This window comes from Dendrobates tinctorius, unplaced genomic scaffold (genome assembly GCF_039654945.1).
Source record: "Dendrobates tinctorius isolate UK_male_01 unplaced genomic scaffold, ASM3965494v1 ptg000029l, whole genome shotgun sequence".
NCBI classification, from domain to species: domain Eukaryota; kingdom Metazoa; phylum Chordata; class Amphibia; order Anura; family Dendrobatidae; genus Dendrobates; species Dendrobates tinctorius.
In genome coordinates this window covers 41,992,080-42,011,570 of record NW_027361697.1, presented here as the reverse complement: position 1 = coordinate 42,011,570, position 19,491 = coordinate 41,992,080, and the positions used below count along the sequence as shown (strand labels likewise).

General features: G+C 41.1%; 1 protein-coding gene across 3 annotated transcripts in view; it reads right to left on the bottom strand.

Annotated features, from left to right (window-relative positions):
• The window catches only part of LOC141085975 (uncharacterized oxidoreductase ZK1290.5-like), a 187,328-nt gene that overhangs the window by 113,073 nt on the left and 54,764 nt on the right, over positions 1-19,491 (bottom strand). For all 3 annotated transcript variants that reach the window (XM_073571667.1, XM_073571665.1, XM_073571666.1), the window contains exon 4: positions 3,467-3,568. In XM_073571667.1, the coding sequence (XP_073427768.1) occupies positions 3,467-3,568 (102 nt within the window). The remainder of the gene's footprint in view (positions 1-3,466; positions 3,569-19,491) is intronic.

Genomic DNA, 19,491 nt, shown 5'->3' with positions numbered 1-19,491 from the left:
AATTGACAACTTCAATAATTGGCAGAGCGGGAGGTATTCACAAATTATCCACATCCTGATATTCAAAGGTTGGGGAATAACTTATTAATTTATTGGGAAAATAAAATAAGTAACACAGTACAAAAGGTCTACAACAGTTCTCCCAAACGCTTCACGGTCCCCAACACGTCATGTTTTCACCATTTCTCTAGTAATGCACAGGTGATGGAATTATTATCAAGGCAGCAGAAATTGTCACAGCTTCTATGTAATACTAAGGAATCCTGAAAAAATGATCTGTTGGGGGCTGTGAGGACGGGAATTTGGGAAACAGTGGTCTACAAGAACAGACGTGTTTTCGATCCCGGGCTAGCGTCTTCATCAGGTTCTAGATGCATTAAGTCCACGACCAGATTTGCATTCATTCTTTTAGACGTTTTGCACTGTTTTACTCATTTTATTTTCACAACAAAATAATAACTTATTCCACAACTTTGGAAGCAAAGATCTATGTAGAAATTAGACAACGTCAAAAACACTTTAGGCTTTACATTTCTTGCTTTGACACACTATCAGTATGACACAGCAAACATTGAAACTGGCATAGAATCTTTTCTGCATGTCCAGATGTGAAGGATGTCTATCGCCTACATTATTCAGCGTCCATGAAGTTAGCGATAAATTGACCACAATTGCAGGAGGTTGCTTTGGTCAAACGGTATATTCTGTATAAGACTTCTTATCTGTACAGAACAGCTTTTTGTTGGTTACATCTGAATTATTTTATATTAACTTGTCATATTGTTGAGATAACAAATTATTACTACTTGTTACAGAAATGAACAACTAGCGTCCAGCCTGTGTACCCTTTCTACACTAGGATTAGTTTAGCCCCCTTACAAATGTCTTTAATGCTTCATTTTCTTATATAATGAGGGTAGAGATAACCTAAAACATCACTTTTATTTACAGTACAGACCAAAAGTTTGGACACACCTTCTCATTCAAAGAGTTTTCTTTATTTTCATGACTATGAAAATTGTAGATTCACCCTGAAGGCATCAAAACTATGAATTAACACATGTGGAATTATATAATTAACAAAAAAGTGTGAAACAACTGAAAATATGTCTTATATTCTAGGTTCTTCAACGTAGCCACCTTTTGCTTTGATTACTGCTTTACACACTCTTGGCATTCTCTTGATGAGCTTCAAGAGGTAGGGGGGGAGCGGATGGAAGGGGAGGGGGTGCAGATGATGACGGTGGCGGCCGATCGGCGCAGTCAGTCGGTGGGGGTTCTGATCGGTGTCTCCAGCCAAGGTACATGCTATTGCAGCATCGGCCATGGCTGGTTTGTAATATTTCACCAAATTTCATTGGTGAAATATTACAATCGCTCTGATTGGCTGTTTCACTTTTAACAGCCAATCAGAGCGATCGTAGCCACGGGGGGCTAAGTCACCCCCCCGGGGTGAAGTAGAAAGGGTCCTATGTGTGCGGGTCGGGTGACCTTTCAGTGACACCGGTCACCCGACCCGCAGGGGGGCTATGAATTCATGACGCCACATAGGCATCAAGGGTCGGATTGGCACGACTTTTCATGACGCCTACGTGGTGTCAAAGGTCAGGAAGGGGTTAAACCCCCTGTCAGTGGCCTCTCACCCATCCAAACAACTACTTTTTGCACTGATGAGGGGCAATCTTCCAGAAACACGTCTCTCAAATGGAGTTTATAGTTTGGCTTGTTGCGAATGGAGTCATTTTTAATGTGTTTTTTTGCACTTTTTATTCAGGGTGCAGTTGGGCCCATTTGGTCTTGTAAACTGCGGTGTCTGTTCACATGGCATGCATTTTGATAGCGCTGGGCCAGCCCGCCTCAGCTAATAGAAGGGTGTCACTACTAGGCTGGCCTGGATGCAGTGCATGGCCATAGTGTGAACAGCGCCGCATACAAGCTTTTTATTGTGCATTAACATACCAGGCAACCGCCCCCTCCATGTATTGGTAGGCTGTGAGCGGTTGTTTCATTGGTATTCTTGCACCTGTGTTGCCATCTTAATTATATGGGTCCACTGCATCCTGATAGTGCATTTGTCTGGAGGCCTGGACGGGTAAACCTTGTTGCTCTTTTGCTGTTTTCTAAATGGAGTCATGTGGCAAGGATCTTTAAAGGTTCGATACTGACTTTCAGAACTGAGTACACCTTGTTGGGGTGGGATGGCTTTTTCGCTTGGTTGATCACGTACCCTATGTTACTTACATGTTCTACTTTTTATTTACTTACTGCTGGGTATTTGTTCATTTTTCCCTCAAGGTTTTGATTGCTACATCCAAAAGACAGCACTTGAGTTCAAGTCCTTTTCCTTTCTGAAGAAGCTATCTGCATAGGTACCTGTCTTTCTACAATCCCAAAGATCTTGTTTGCGTTTGCAGCTGCTGCCTGACATTGAGTATCGTTGGTTAGTTTACTTGCAACCAGAATACCCAAGTCCTTCCCCTGTTCTGTAACCCCAACATAAATGTATGTCATATGTTGTGAAGGGGGTAAGGACGAGGATTTTTTTGTTTTTCGCTTTTTATTTCCTCTTCCCTTCTTCCAAAAGCCACAACCTTTTTACTTTTCCATCGACAAAGCCATACGAGGGCTTTTTATTTTTTTGCGGAGCGATCTTTTTCGATGACACCATTCATTTTAACATTTAATGTAATGTAAAATAGGAAAATACATTTCAAGTGTGGAAATTGTGGAAAAAATGCAATTACACCATAGTTTTTTGGGAGGGGGTTCGTTTTTACGGCGTTTATTGTATGGTAAAAATGATTCTAAAACATAATTCCCCAGGTCAGTACAATTACAGTGATGACAAGCTTCAATAGACGGTTTTTGTTAATTATAAAGTTGTTAAAACAATATTTGGGGTTTGTATTGCATCATCCCAAGACCCGTAACATTTATTTTTCTATCTACTCACCTGTGTGAGGACTTCTTTTTTGCATAAGAAGCTTATTGCTTTATTAATACCAATTTGTGGTACATTTAACATTTTAATCACTTTTTATTGCATTTTTTTAGGGTAGGAGTGATAACCAAAAAAAGTAATTCTGTTGTTTTGATTTTTTTTCTATCATCATGGCTTTTACTGTATGAAATAAGTAATTTTATAATTTCATACACCAGACTTTTTACAGACATAATGATAGTTTCTTGATTTATAATGGGGGAAAAAAGGGGTTATTGAAATGTTTTTGTTGATTTTTCGCACTGAAAATTAACTAAAAACACAGATGCGTTTTTCTTTTACCTGAAAATATTCTGCATCTAATGTAAAAAAAAATCACCCAAAAATTATTGTGGAACTCAAGCTTAAAGGTCCAGATTACTAGGTCAACATCTTAGTGGAAGCATTGCTCAAGTCAATAGCACTGTATTAAGAGATGCAATGTTTTTTGCAAACCACCTGAGGTGGCAAAATATGAAAAGTTACCTCTGTAATACAAATCCTCAAGAGCCTTCCATGTCTCTGCTCTCGCCTCCCGGGAACTCTTACCAGGAATGTGAGCATCTGGCCAATGCATCAAGTAGAGATCTAAAAAGGAAGACACAATCTTGTCACTAAAGTATGTAGAGTTTGCGACTTTTCCTTACCCATCCATATAGTGGATTTATGCCGTTGGACTGAGTAGTTGGTTGCAGAGAAGATGGGAGAGCATCCCATCAAGTGACACTTTTTGATAAGTAAGCCTGACATCACTAGGTTCATAAATGGAATGCAGTTTTTCAATTAATTTTACATAACCTGTTTTTTTTAGGGACCAGTTCACTTTTGAGGGGCCTATATATAAAAAAAGAAATCCCAATCAAGACCACACTTTAAAAACATCCCCCTCCAGGACCTGAAATCCACATTCAGAAGGTTGGTTAATAGTGATGAGTGAACGTACTCGGATAAGTGCTAACAGAGCGTCCTCAGCGTGCTCAAAGAATACGTTCAAGTCCCCGCACCTGCATGTCCTGTTTGTTAGGCAATCCCTGCAAGTGTTGCGGCTGTCGAACAGCTGTGAGACATGCTGCCACCCGGACTTGAATGTATTTTTCGAGGACCGCCAAAGTCACTGTTAGCACCCGAGCATGCTCGGGTAACACCTTTTCCGAGCATGTTTGCTAATCACTATTCGTTAACTTTTCAAGTGCTTCACAGCAGTTAACACAAAATTAAAGGAAAAATTGAAAAATTATTTTTTTTTACTAAAGTATTGCCCCAAATTTTCCTTTTCACAGGGGGTAACAGCAGAAAACGGACCCCACAATTTCTTGCACAATTTCTCCTGAGTACAGCAATACCCTCTATGTGGCCAGAACTACTGTTTGAGCACATTTTTAGGGGTGTATTGAGCAACCAGAACCCACAGGTGTTTTTCAGAATTGTATTACTTTGAGCCATTTTTCTTTATGCTTAATTTAGAAATGAAACGCCAAACTTTAAAATATCAGACAAATGCCCTACAGCAATTATACAAAAGCCTGCTGCTTCTAAAAGCTATTGTAAAAATTAAGGCAAACAAAATAAACAAAATTATTTAGGAATATTCTGAGAGTTATAACTTTTATATTTTTCTGTCAACGGAGTTTTTAGTGATACACATGACTTTATGATTGCACCTTATTACGGAACTATTAAAAAACTGTGTTTTTGGAATTTTTATTTTCTTTATGGTGTTCACTGTAGAGTTTTAAATAATGTGACAGCTTTACAGATATTGCTGCCATGGACACAGCAATGCCATACAATCACGGCCGAAAGTGTTGGTACCCTTGAAAATGTTCCAGAAAATGAAATATTTCTGCCATAAAATTATTGCAATTATACGTGTTTTGGTATACACATTATTATTTCCTTTGTGTGTATTGGAACAACACAAAAACAGAGAAAAAAAAGGCAAATTGGACATAACTTCACATAAAACTCCAAAAATGGGAAGGACAAAATTGTTGTCACTTTTCCAACATTTTGGGTAAAAAACTTTGTTTCAAACATATGATGCTCACTGAAACTCACTTGCAGCAAGTAACAGGTGTGAGCAATATGAAAATGGCACCTGAAACCAGAAAAAAGGGGAGAAGTTGACTCAACCTTTACATTGTGTGTCTGTGTCACACTAATCATGGAGAACAGAAAGAGGAAAAGAGAACTGTCTGAGAACTTGAGAATATGTAACTTATGCTCCCTGCTTTTGAGGATCAGCGTGCGCACATGCAACGATGCCCCCAGCCAATAGCTGGCTTTGCAAATCGACCTCAGGTTTCAAGCGAGGACCAAAGAGGTAATGCGTGAAAGGAGACTGTCACATTTAGCTTTGTCCTTGAAGAGAATGCTTGTTCCTCATTTTGCAGAAACAGCCGACCTCATGGAACCCATGCAGGTCAATCATGTTAGGTTGGCAGAGCAGCAACTGGAATGTGGTCATGTCAAGTTTGCTTCATCTGCGGTAGCGAGGAGCACATTATTCGTGGCTGTCATGAAAGGTCAAAAACCTCCTAAACCTAGGGCCTGTAGGTAAAGCTTCCCTAGGCAACAGAGGAGAATCTTCACCACTGACTTTCAATGTGTCTTGTGGAAATAGCTGGTTCAACTAAACAGCCTATCTTGACGCTAGTTCCGCGGGAAATTTCTTACAGCAGGCCGTTTTGGTTCGGTATCAGATTCCTTTCTAACACCTCCAGAACCCACTGAGACTATCATCTGTTGAAGGAAAGGACCTATCCAAAGTCGTTCAGGTGGTCACGGAACCTGTACAACTCCAGTTAGGAGCACTGCATTCAGAGAAAATTTCTGAGCCTGTGCTAGACTGATGTCTGGTGAAGTGCTTCACTGGGGACAGTCATGTCGTGAGAGGTGTCAGGTCCCTATACTTCCAGCTCAGCCGTCAGTGTGGCTATCCTCTCCGTCAGGTGATTGTTTCAATTATTATTTATTCCATGGTGCTTTACATGTGAAATGGGGTATACATAACAAAAAACAAGTACAATAATCTTGAAGAAAACGAGTTACTGAATGGGAAAGGAGGACAGAGAACCCTGTCCTTGGGGGCTAACAATCTAAAATAACCTGTTCCCTGAAAATCTCCATCCTCAAGTACGTATCCTCAGTGAGACCAAGTTGAAGATTGACGCAGCATTTTCCGAGTCTCTACTATCTACCGACCAGGAGGAAGAATCCCAGTTGATCTTTGTTTCTTCTAAGGGGATAGCTAGTCTTGCCAGGCTATGAAAGACTCAATAATTTAAGACACATGTTTCAAAACGCACTCTGTTCTGCCCCAACAATGTACAGTCGGCGAGAAGCATCTTGAACAAGAAGAAGGTTGTCGGCAGTACCTGACCATTTCCCGACAAACTGTGTGTCTGTACATTAACCTATCTCCGAGATCCATGTTATCTGGACTGTCCCTTATCGGGACTGTCCAGCATAACTGACCCCTGGGATTGGCAGCTGTGGTATCAGGGACTGCCAAGGAATGATACCTGGCGGCTACCTGCAGCTCAAGCCTGACTCCACCATCAGGAGCTCCAGTGACACAGGTATCCACTTAGCTTTGACCTTCTAGGTAAGCCCGACCCAGTGGCACAGTGAGTCCATAAACCACATGCGGCACCTGCGAAAGTCACAGAACCAAGTTTATTGAAAAATATCAACAATCTCAAGGCTACAAGTCCATCTCCAAAGATCTTGATGTTCCTTTGTCCATGGTGCCCAATATAATCAAGAGGTTTATAAACCATGGCACTGTAGATAAAAGCAGCAGAAAAAATTGATGAAAACTTGCAACACAGAATGATCTGGATGGTGGATAAGCAGCCCCAATCAAGTTCTAAAGAAATTCAAGCTATAATGCAGGCTCAGGGTGCATTATTGTCAGTGCAAACTATCTGTTGAAATGTGAATGAAACGCTATGGCAGGAGACCCAGAAGGACCCCAATGCTGACATAGAGACATAAAAAAGCTAGACTGCAGTTGGCCAAAATGTAAGTAAGCCAAAATCCTTCTGGGAAAGCGTCTTGCGGACAGATGAGACCAAGATTGATCTTTTTGGTAAAGTATATCATTCTACTCTTTAGTGAAAATGGAAAGAGGCCTACAAAGAAAATAACACAGTACCTACAGTCAAATGTGGTAGAGGTTCAAAGATGTTTGGGGGTTGCTTTGGTGCATCTGGCACTGGGTGCCTTGACTGTGTGCAAGACATCATGAAATCTGAAGATTACCAAAGGATTTTGGGTTGCAATGTAGTGCCCAGTGTCAGAAAGTTGGGTTTGCATCCTAGGTCATGGGTCTTCCAGCAGCTTAATGACTCCAAACATGCTTCAAGAAGCTCCCACAAATGGCTGGAAACAAGGAACTGGAGAGTTCTGAAATGGCCAGCAATGAGTCCAGATCTAAATCAAATTGAACACCACTAGAGAGATCTTAAAATTGCTGTTGGAAGAAGGCAATCTTCAAATATGAGAGCTCTCGAGCAGTTTGCAAAAGTAGAGTGTTTAAAATTCCAGTTGAGTGGTGTAAGAAGCTTGCGGATGGTTATTGGAATCGGTTGATTCTAGTTATTTATTCCAAAGGGTGTGCAGTAGGGTGATGACTATTTTAAAAATTTTGCAAAACGAAAATGAAACCCCTTACATTGGAGGAACAATTGCATTCAAATGACATTAGTATCATCAAATTTGTAAAATATTCAAAAAAGTTCCCCCTCTTTTTTATTTCAAAATTAAAAAAAAAAAGATTTTTCGTGTTTTAATTTTATTCTATGAAGAAAATATCTTTCTAAGTTGTAACAAAAAGTGGTATTTTATTCACATCTAGAACATTCTGGAATATTTTAAAATATTTTGTAATTTAGTATTTTCTTTTGATTTTCAGTGCAAAGCTTCAAGTTTTACGATCAAGAAGTGCAGGACAGGTCATTCAGAAAATGTCTTCTAGAAATTCCAGCAACAGTGTAAAGGCAAACAGGTCTATCTGGACGAGGAATCTGCCCTCCTAGTCTCAACATAAAAGGGATCCAAGTATTCCATATGTTGAAAAGCCAAATATTAAGTTGAGGGTGCCAACAATTTTGTCCGGCCCATTTTTGGAGTTTTGTGTTAAATTGTGTCCATTTTTCCTTTTTTTGTGTTGTTCCAATACACGCAAATGAAATAAACATGTGTATAACAAAACGTGTAATTGTAATAATTTTCTTGGAGAAATACTGCAATTTCTGCAACAATTTTAAATGTGCCAACACTTTCGGCCATTACTTTTTTGTGATTTTACCTTCTTTATTTTGTTTTACCTTCTTTATTTTGTTTTGCTTTTATTTACTTTTTCAAAGTGCTTTTTTTTTACTTAGTCTCTTTATGGGACAGGAACATTTAATTTTCTGATTGCTGATCTAGTACCCTTCAATGCTTATTTAATGCAGGGTATTAAACTTGGCAGTATAACACTGACAGGAGGCTTGATAGATCCAGATTATGGTAGGCCCTAACAGGCCACTGTACTTGGAAGACTCGGAGATTGCCATGACACAACAATATCAGCACACTGTTTATGGCCAAACTACCATGTTCTCTATTAGGAAGATTCTTCCATCTCAGAAGACATCTGGTGTTTTGCCAGAATGATAATCACATCCTTTTTCTCAGCGATTTTTCCCTTCCTTAGGTCCACATATAGTTACTTTTGCCTCCATGGCTATTTTTCACAGGTTTGTACCTTTCCGATGCATATCCTATCATGTGAATTTACCATAGGTGGACGCCAAGATTTAGAAACATTTCAAGGTATATGGAAACTGACTGTACCTAAGCTTAGGTTTGGGTGTCAAGTTTGGCCATCTTAATGCTTATGTAAATATTCTGGTTCAGTCTATCATTTTTAATAAACCTGAAGAAATTTCTACAAAACTGATTTCGGTTTGCCTCTTTGGCTATGGGACATTTTGTGTAGACTGATGAGACCAAATATGTGTACTATCAACATACTGCAACAAAATGTGTAAACCATCCAGGGTCTCATAGATCGATATAGAGTTTAATTTGTACAAATAATTAGCATACTTTTATCTTAAAAGCACATATGGTATGTAATAAGTAGGGTTGAAACAAAATCTCTCACCCTTTAGCCTCTTTCATGAAGGTCATTTAAATTCCACAAAGTCTAAATTCCTGGCAGGCTCTCCGAGAGAGAAGCTTGGGAAGTGCGTGAACAACTGGAGGGGTCATCTCGCAGAGGGTTCATTGTGTCTGCTGACTTCTTCTAGTTACAGTCACAGCACTCTACAGTCAAAAGGATTTCACCTCCATTTCAAGAAGAATATAGATCTTCAAGAAAAATCCGGCATTTATAAATTCTCAGAAGGCCACATATCACTAAGCAGGTGAAATAATCTATACTTCCGAGCAATGCCATTTACAGGTGTGATAAAACACAGTGAATTAGCTGATTTTGCAAACTAGTGGCAATGGAATAAGTAGTAAACTTCATATAGTCATGGTAGTTTTAAAGCTTTTTCCACTACATAGGCATCTTTTTGCTAAATATATGACTGGATCCATTTGGTGAGGAAAAAAAAACAACCTTCATACTTTTACTAGAAAAATATTTTTTGTTTAGTCAAATGTGGCAGAGTGGCCCGACAGAAGCCTCTCCTCAGTGCCAGACATATGAAAGCCTGCATAGAGTTTGTTAAAAAAAACACATTAAGGACTCCGAGACTATGAGAAAAAAGATTATCTGGTCTGATGAGACAAAGATAGAACTTTTTGGTAATGATTCTAAGCGGTATGTGTGGAGAAAACCAGGCACTGCTCATCACCTGCCTAATACAATCCCAACAGTGAAACATGGTAGAGGCAGCATCATACTATGGGGGTGTTTTTCAGCTGCAAGGACAGGTCAACTGGTCGCAATTGAAGGAAACATGAATGCTGCCAAGTACAGAGATATGCTGGATGAAAACCCAGGCAACTATAAGCCGGTGAGTCTGACTTCTATACCAGGAAAGATCTTTGAACAAATTATTAAACAACATGTATGTAAGTACCTGGAGAAGAATGAAGTGGTTAAACAGAGTCAGCATGGGTTTGTAACTAATAAGTCATGTCAGACTAACTTAATTTCCTTCTATGACAGAATCACTGATTGGGTGGATCAGGGAAATGCTGCAGATATAGTATATCTTGACTTCAGCAAAGCATTTGACAAAGTATCTCACACAATCCTTAATGAAAAAATGGCTAAGTATGGAATGGACAAGGCAACTGTTAGGTGGATTCATAATTGGCTTAGTGATCGAACCCAAAGAGTGGTCGTAAATGGCTGCACATCCAGTTAGAAGAATGTCTCAAGTGGGGTACCACAGGGCTCTGTCCTGGGCCCTGTATTGTTCAACATATTTATGAACAATTTAGATGAAGGAATTGAGGGTAAACTGATTAAATTTGCTGATGACACAAAGCTAGGAGGGATTGCTAATACTAGAGAAGAGAGAGAGAGGATTCAAAAAGATATAAATAAACTGGAGAAGTGGGCAGCAACTAACAGAATGGTTTTTAAGAGGGAAAAATGCAAAGTACTACATCTGGGCAATAAAAATGAAAAAAGCATATACAGAATGGGAGGAATAGGGCTAAGCAACAGCACATGTGAAAAAGACTTGGATATACTAATAGATCACAGACTGAATATGAGTCAACAGTGTGATGCAGCAGCAAAAAGGGCAAATGCAATTCTAGGGTGTATTAACAGAAGCATACAGTCTAGATCACGTGAAGTCATTATTGCCCTCTACTCCTCTTTGGTCAGACCTCATCTGGAATATTGTGTCCAGTTTTGGGCACCACATTTTAAAAAAGACATCAACAAACTGGAGCAAGTTCAGAAAAGAGCGACCAGAATGGTGACCAGTCTGCAAACCATGTCTTATGAGGAAAGGTTGCAGGATTTTGGAATGTTTAGCTTGCAGAAGAGAAGACTGAGAGGAGACTTAATAGCTGTCTACAAATATCTGAAGGGCTGTCACACTGTAGAAGGATCATCTTTATTCTCATTTGCACAATGAAAGACTAGAAGCAATGGGATGAAACTGAATGGGAGGAGACACAGATTAGACATTATAAAAAACTTTTTGACAGAGTGATCAATGAGTGGAACAGGCTGCCACGGGAGGTGGTGAGTTCTCCTTCAATAGAAGTCATCAAACAGAGGCTGGACAGACATCTGTCTGGGATGATTTAGCGAATCCTGCTTTGAGCAGGGGGTTGGACCAGATGGCCCCGGAGGTCCCTTCCAACTCTACGATTCTATGATTCTAAAACCCCTTCCAGAGTGCTCTGGACCTCAGACTTGGTCGAAGGTTCACCTTCCAACAAGACAATGACCCTAAGCACACAGCTAAAATAACAAAGAAGTGGCTTCATAACAACTCTGTGACCATTCTTCACCGGCCCAGCCAGACCCTGACCTAGACCCAATTGAGCATCTCTGCAGAGACCTAAAAATGGCTGTACATCAACGTTCACCACCCAGTCTGATGGAACTGGAGAGGATCTGCAAGAAAGAATGAAAGAGGATCCCCAAATCCAGGTGTGAAAAACTTGTTGCATCATTCCCAAGAAGACTCATGGCTGTACTAGCTCAAAAGGGTGCTTCTACTCAATACTGAGCAAAGGGTCTGAATACTTATGACCGTGTGATATTTCAATTTTTATTTTTTAATAAATTTGCAATAATTTCTACAACTCTGTTTTTTTCAGTCAACATGGGGAGCAGAGTGTACATTAATGAGAAAAAAATGAACTTTTTTGAATTTACCAAATGGCTGCAATGAAACAAACAGAGACAAATTTAAAGGGGTCTGAATACTTTCTGTACACACTGTATTTCTAAAAACTAGAAAGGTTTTCTGACACAAAAGGCATTTTCTAAAATTACTGTCACCATAAACAATCTTTCAATTAATTGCACAAGAAACAAACAGCTCTGTCCGCACCATCTGTTTTTACCCACTGGTCATTCATTGATAGCATAACAGGTCTGCTTAAGTGTACATTTTAATTTCAAAATTGAAGTTTAAAACAGATTTTTGGTCTCTCTACTTTTTTATGAAAACTGCAAAAAGTGTTCCTTCACAGGGGCATTATATATGTGGGGCATTGCCTGTCTTGATTGTGGCTATTGGAATTTTGACAAGTATCTAGGTTTTATTTCCGCAAGTCAAAAGAGTCCAAAGTATTTTGAGTACCAAAAGTGCTGAATTTATGAAAAGCTTCCGTGACTAAGGTGAGATATGGAAAGAATTTTAGTAGGCTCATTAGGTTTAAAGAGTTTTTTCAGGAAGCTGGATCTTAATTCTATCACCCAAAGCAAGGTTAAAAAATTAAAAGTATTTTTACTCATTCTCCTGTGCTGCCATTCTGCCGCTGATCCCGTCTTTCTTTTCAGGCTTTACAGTGGTGAAGTCATGACTACGGCTTGTAAATAGTGATGGACGAACGCTTGGATGTTCGGGTCCAGCCGGTTCGGCTGAACAGTTACAAAAAAGTTTGGTTCGGGTACCAGAACAGTTGCCGAATCCGGACCCCATTCAGATGGCTGTTCGGGGCCTTTCTAAAAATAGCAACCTGCAGCCGCCCCAGAAAAGGTGAATTTATTATATACTCCCATCAGCCGATGCCTGTGACCGGAGGTAAATTTTTTACTGCCGGTCACAGCTGCTGGCACACTCTGTCATCTGACAGCGTGGGAACCGCAGCGCTCTGACCACTGGTAATAATCTTACTGCGAATCAGAGCCGCTGGTGTTTCTCCCACTGTCATGCAGATGACAGTGTGAGAAATACCCGATGTTTGGGCTGCCGTACCCAAACAGTAACACAGACTTCCTGGAGAAGTCTGTGCTCGAACAACAGATGTTAAGTACGGACCCTAAACTTTACTGTTCGGGTTTGCCCATCTCTACTTGTAAACAAAGACTGGAGTGGCTGCGGAGAGGAGCGTTGGACATGGAGATAATGAATCACATATCCTGTTAATATTTTTAACTAATCCTGACCAGTAGGCTGAAGAACAGTCCCTGAAAAGCTCCTTTAAAGGGAATCTGTCACCCAATTTTTGGTCTATAAGATGCAGCCACAGCCATCAGGGGCTTATCTACAGCATTCTGTAATGCTGTAGATAAGCCCCCGATGTTACCTGAAAGATAAGAAAAACGAGTTTGATTATACTCACCCGGGGATCCGGTCCGGTCCAATGGGTGTCGCGGTCCGGTGCCTCCCATCTTCTAGAGATGACGTCCTACTTCTTACTTCTGCTGCGGCTCCTGCGCAGGCGTACTTTATCTGCCCTGTTGATGGCAGAGTTAAGTACTGCAGTGCGCAGGTGCCGGACCGCTCTGACCTTTCCCAGCGCCTGCACACTCCAGTACTTTACTCTGCCCTCAACAGGGCAGAGAAAGTACACCTGCGCAGGAGCCGCAGCAGAAGTAAGAAGGAGGTCATCTTCGTATGAAGATGGGAGGCGCCGGAGCCGACCGCGACACCCACCGCACCCGCCCCCATTCCCCGGAGAGTATAATCTAACTTGTTTTTCTTATCTTTCAGGTTACATCAGGGGCAATTCTACAGCATTACAGAATGCTGTAGATAAGCCCCTGATGGCGGTGGCCGCATCTCTTAAGCCGAAAATGAGGTGACAGATTCCCTTTAATGCTTCAAGGCAGGATTCATACAGAGCGTTTTGCTGAGCTTTTAGCATCATTTTAGATTTTTCACATTTTTTGTAGGTTAAAAAGCTAAAAAGTTACCTTACAGTCACTGAATAGTCCAGCTAAAAAGCACTTTTATTTGTGGCATCTTCCTGGTATTTTAGGGGCAAAGTTAGACGTAGCATGCACCAAGCAGAACAGTTGGTTTTACAATGCAGCTTTTTCCTTAATGTCTTGAACAAGGATCACATATTTTAACTTAGGGCTTCACCTGTCCAGGGCTTGCAGCCAAAAATCACATTGCAAAACAGAGCAATTTGCAGCAAAAGGTTTGTTTGTCAAGGTCCTAAGCTGCAGTAGACATTTTCCGTTTTGCATTCTTGACTGCTCTTTCAGGATGGCATAGTCTATAGGGTACCCATTAAATCACTGTATAAACACAATCCATACCTGAAGCCCTTTGTACAATTCCTTACAGGAGATAAGGAGAAAGAAGTTTTAGGTGTGACTGACTCATAAACTCACACCCTCCTGTCTTCTCTAATCTTACTATTACCATGCCACTTCAAAGTGTCAAGTTCTTCCTGGCAGGGATCTGTGTGACCTGTGCACATAGGATAATAATCTGCAACCAAATGTTAATTACACGTTGTGCGGTCACGGACCATTCTGGGCTGTGCAGGATAACTAGACGGCACTTTGTAGATGGAGCTTGACATTGTTAAGTCCTTAAATCCTGGTTTTCTTTTGAAATGACACAAGCCTAAGCTCCAAAAAATCATAAAATGTTTGCAAGGGTTCAGACTCTTCGGATTGCGGTCATATTATTGACTTTAATATTCCTGATGAATGGGATAGTCATCATGAGAAAACGCTACCATGTCACATTCACGTGGCACATATTCATTAGGTTGTATTGTTCATTGGCAGTACCAGACCTTACCTATTAACCCATCACTCCCATGTGATAGGGTGAGATTTAGTAGTTCCAGAGGGTTATTCCCAACTCTGTCTTTTCATGCCCTTGGTGGGTCGTAGGTAGGAAAGCAGCACTAAGCTGTTTGTGAGACACCTATAGACATTAATGGGAGATACGAAATCAGTGTAACGCAGCAAACTACGCTATTTCTGCAACTTAGGAGTTTCCCCAACAGCACGGCTCACATTGCTGCACTGTCTCTGTAAATCCCATTAGTTTCTATGGGAGTTACTCACGCAGTAAAGGCTAAATTAGCACTTGGCTGTTTTCGTAGCCCTGCATCTGATGGCCAGGACCTAGACGCTCAGTCATCAAAGGCAGAAATTGGAATAACCCTTTCATTTTATTAAGCTTTGATGTCCCTGTTTGTCGACAAATTCAGGAATTACTACTAAACAAAGGAAAACACATAAAGAGCTCATTCATTTTCATCTGTATTTTCAGTCTCAGTGCTCTCCATGGAAAAATCAGACTAATGTTAAATCAATGGATAGGTGCAGATTAACAATTTTTTCACTTTTTGACTTTGAAAACAATTGCAGCCTGCACTAGTTTCTTCTGCAAATCAGATGAGACTCTCCCATTCAAGTCCATTGGTATGGGACAAAAATCGGACGGCATACGGAGCCACAGTATAGCATCCGATTTATATGGCTACATTGCAATTCTGTAACATAGGAAGCTGTAAATGATCCTGTAAATCATTCCCCAACTCCGGTCCTCAAGAGCCACCAACGGTTCATGTCTTCAGGATTTCCTTAGTATGGCACAGGTGATAATAGCAGTACCTGCACAAGCAATAATTCCATCACCTGGGCAATACTAATGAAATCCTGAAAACATGACCTGTTGGTGGCTCTTGAGGACTGGAGTTGGGGAACACTTCTGTAAATGATTATTAGCTGCTGTCATAAAAAAAAAAAAAACAGATTGTCTACGGATTACAATTGACCTGGAAAAATGTGGTAAGTTACTCATCAGTTACGGCACTGATAACATTTTTGACACAATTGGCAGTGATGTGACGAAGGATACATGTGGTCAGTCTCCTATTATAAGGGAATCTTTCATTAGATTCAGAACCCAAACCTCTATGAGTCTCAGAGGACCAGTCCGAGGAGAGTACTCAGCCGGCTTCTCACTGCTCTGATCCGTTTTACTGACAGGTCTCTCCCTATGTACACACACGGGAAAGACCTGTCATGCAACTGGAGGGGGCAGAGAAGCCATTGAGGACCTGCTTGAGGCACAGTCTCCAAACGACTTTTCTAAATATGTTTCTACGTTCACCTGCCTGCAATCGGGTATCTAGTGTCTGATTCATGCTGTCAGTACTTCGGTCAGCATGATTCTGATGACAGGTTCCATTTAAAGAAGTTAACCTGTGAAAAATATTAATCAACCTGATAAGTGTATGAGTGTCGGGTCCCCACTGATCACCAGAGCATGGTGATCCGAGTGGAATGGAGCAGTGGTTACACATATGTACTATCACTCCATTAATTTTCCACTGTTCCCAAACGTCATACCGTATCCTGAGTATACGTAATAAATGTTTTTTTTTTCCTTTGTGGGACAACACTTTTGAGCAATTGTTATAGTTTGTTATTACTGGGGAGCGCAGACAAATGCTGGTGGTCAGCATGTGTGCCCTTATGGATGATACTAATACTTTATAAAACATGTTGAAAAATTTTCAAAAATAACATTTTAGGACTAAGGTTCCCGTCACAAATAGCGACGCACCAGCGATCCCGACAACGATATGACCTTGTCAGGATGGCTGGTGTGTCGCTACATGATCGCTGGTGAGCTGCCAAACAGGCAGCTTCACCACCGATCAGCACCAGCGACACGTGAGTAACAAGCGACGAATGTTGCTTAGTTACCCGCAGTGTACCTTAGTTCCAGCGCGCTGGTGCAGGGAGCTGGTAACCAAGGTACACATCGGGTTTCTAAGCGGCGCGCGGCACTTAGAAACCCGATGTGTACCTTGGCTACCAGCTCCCTGCACCAGCGCGCTGGTAACTAAGGTACACATCGGGTTTCTAAGCGCCGCGCCACTTAGAAACCCGATGTGTACCTTAGTTACCAGCGCCAGCTGGCTGATCGTTGGTCTCCCGCCTGCCACACACAGCGATGCGTGCTGGCCAGCAGGAGACCAGCGATCAAAAAAATGTCCTGGCCATTCCAGGACGATCAGCGATAACCGGCAGGGGGGCCGGTCGCTGGTAAGTGTCACACACAGCGATCTCGCTGGTGAGATCGCTTCGCTGTTGCGTCACAAAACTTGTGACTCAGCAGAGATCTCGCTAGCGAGATCGCTGTGTGTGATGGGGGCTTAAGTTTTATGTACTCCGATGTATATATATCTTAACAAAAACATCTAATGTTGCATAGATAACAATCTAGCCACCAATTAGTGCAGGAAGTCAGACTGTTTTCCTAATACCGTGTATAGAATTTCAGCTATGTCGGGTTTGGCGAGGCAAGGGACACGCTTCTAAATCTACCAATTTAAATTTTTGATACGTCTGATGCATTTCTGGCCATTTAAGGAATATTGGGTGATTCTTTAATGAATGTGTTCGTCAGTGGAAGTTAAATTCCGAGAGGGTTGAAGTTTACTAAGAACAACCTTCTATTTGTGGGTAGATTGATTCAAGAATGTCCGATGACGAGCAAATAACCTCTAACCTCTACACTGCTGTGACTGTAAGCGGGGCTGGAAGTAACTTATCAAAAAGACACGAATATATCTTTTTCATCATGGGAATTTCTACTAATGCTCCAGGCAAAAGGACCTTATTTAGACAGAGATATTGAGGCAGATTCACTAATCATACTGTGCCAGAACTCTGTCCCATTGGAGCCAATTTTTTGGATTTACACTTTTCAGTCCCCCCTTCCTATAAGAGGCCTACACTTTCTATTCCTCTATTTACATAGATGGAGAGAGATTTTTGACGGAAAAGCTATAGATGTAAATGACAACATTCACATAATATACGTAAAACAAAAACGAAGAGAAAAAAAATGTCTGACATTGTTTTTTTGTGTTGTGTTTACAGCTTTCATTGTACAGTAAGAAGGACCTGACAATATACAGTGGGGAAAAAAAGTATTTAGTCAGTCAGCAATAGTGCAAGTTCCACCACTTAAAAAGATGAGAGGCGTCTGTAATTTACATCATAGGTAGACCTCAACTATGGGAGACAAACTGAGAAAAAAAAATCCAGAAAATCACATTGTCTGTTTTTTTTTCATTTTATTTGCATATTATGGTGGAAAATAAGTATTTGGTCAGAAACAAAATTTCATCTCAATACTTTGTGATATATCCTTTGTTGGCAATGACAGAGGTCAAACGTTTTCTGTAAGTCTTCACAAGGTTGCCACACACTGTTGTTGGTATGTTGGCCCATTCCTCCATGCAGATCTACTCTAGAGCAGTGATGTTTTTGGTTTTTCGCTTGGCAACACGGACTTTCAACTCCCTCCAAAGGTGTTCTATAGGGTTGAGATCTGGAGACTGGCTAGGCCACTCCAGGACCTTGAAATGCTTCTTACGAAGCCACTCCTTCGTTGCCCTGGCGGTGTGCTTTGCATCATTGTCATGTTGAAAGACCCAGCCACGTTTCATCTTCAATGCCCTTGCTGATGGAAGGAGGTTTGCACTCAAAATCTCACGATACATGGCCCCATTCATTCTTTCATGTACCCAGATCAGTCGTCCTGGCCCCTTTGCAGAGAAACAGCCCCAAAGCATGATGTTTCCACCACCATGCTTTACAGTAGGTATGGTGTTTGATGGATGCAACTCAGTATTCTTTTTCCTCCAAACACGACAAGTTGTGTTTCTACCAAACAGTTCCAGTTTGGTTTCATCAGACCATAGGACATTCTCCCAAAACTCCTCTGGATCATCCAAATGCTCTCTAGAAAACTTCAGACGGGCCCGGACATGTACAGGCTTAAGCAGTGGGACACGTCTGGCACTGCAGGATCTGAGTCCATGGTGGCCTAGTGTGTTACTTATGGTAGGCCTTGTTACATTGGTCCCAGCTCTCTGCAGTTCATTCACTAGGTCCCCCCGCGTGGTTCTGGGATTTTTGCTCACCGTTCTTGTGATCATTCTGACCCCACGGGGTGGGATTTTGCGTGGAGCACCAGATCGAGGGAGATTATCAGTGGTCTTGTATGTCTTCCATTTTCTAATTATTGCTCCCACAGTTGATTTCTTCACTCCAAGCTGGTTGGCTATTGCAAATTCAGTCTTCCCAGCCTGGTGCAGGGCTACAATTTTGTTTCTGGTGTCCTTTGACAGCTCTTTGGTCTTCACCATAGTGGAGTTTGGAGTCAGACTGTTTGAGGGTGTGCACAGGTGTCTTCTTATACTGATAACAAGTTTAAACAGGTGCCATTACTACAGGTAATGAGGGGAGGAAAGAGGAGACTCTTAAAGAAGAAGTTACAGGTCTGTGAGAGCCAGAAATCTTGATTGCTTGTTTCTGACCAAATACTTATTTTCCACCATAATATGCAAATAAAATGAAAAAAAAACACACAATGTGATTTTCTGGATTTTTTTTTCTCAGTTTGTCTCCCATAGTTGAGGTTTACCTATGATGTAAATTACAGACGCCTCTCATCTTTTTAAGTGGTGGAACTTGCACTATTGCTGACTGACTAAATACTTTTTTTCCCCACTGTAATTATTCGGATCAGTACGATTATGGCATTAAACTTACATAGTTTTTTTTAGAGTTGGTTTGTGTTATTTTTCTC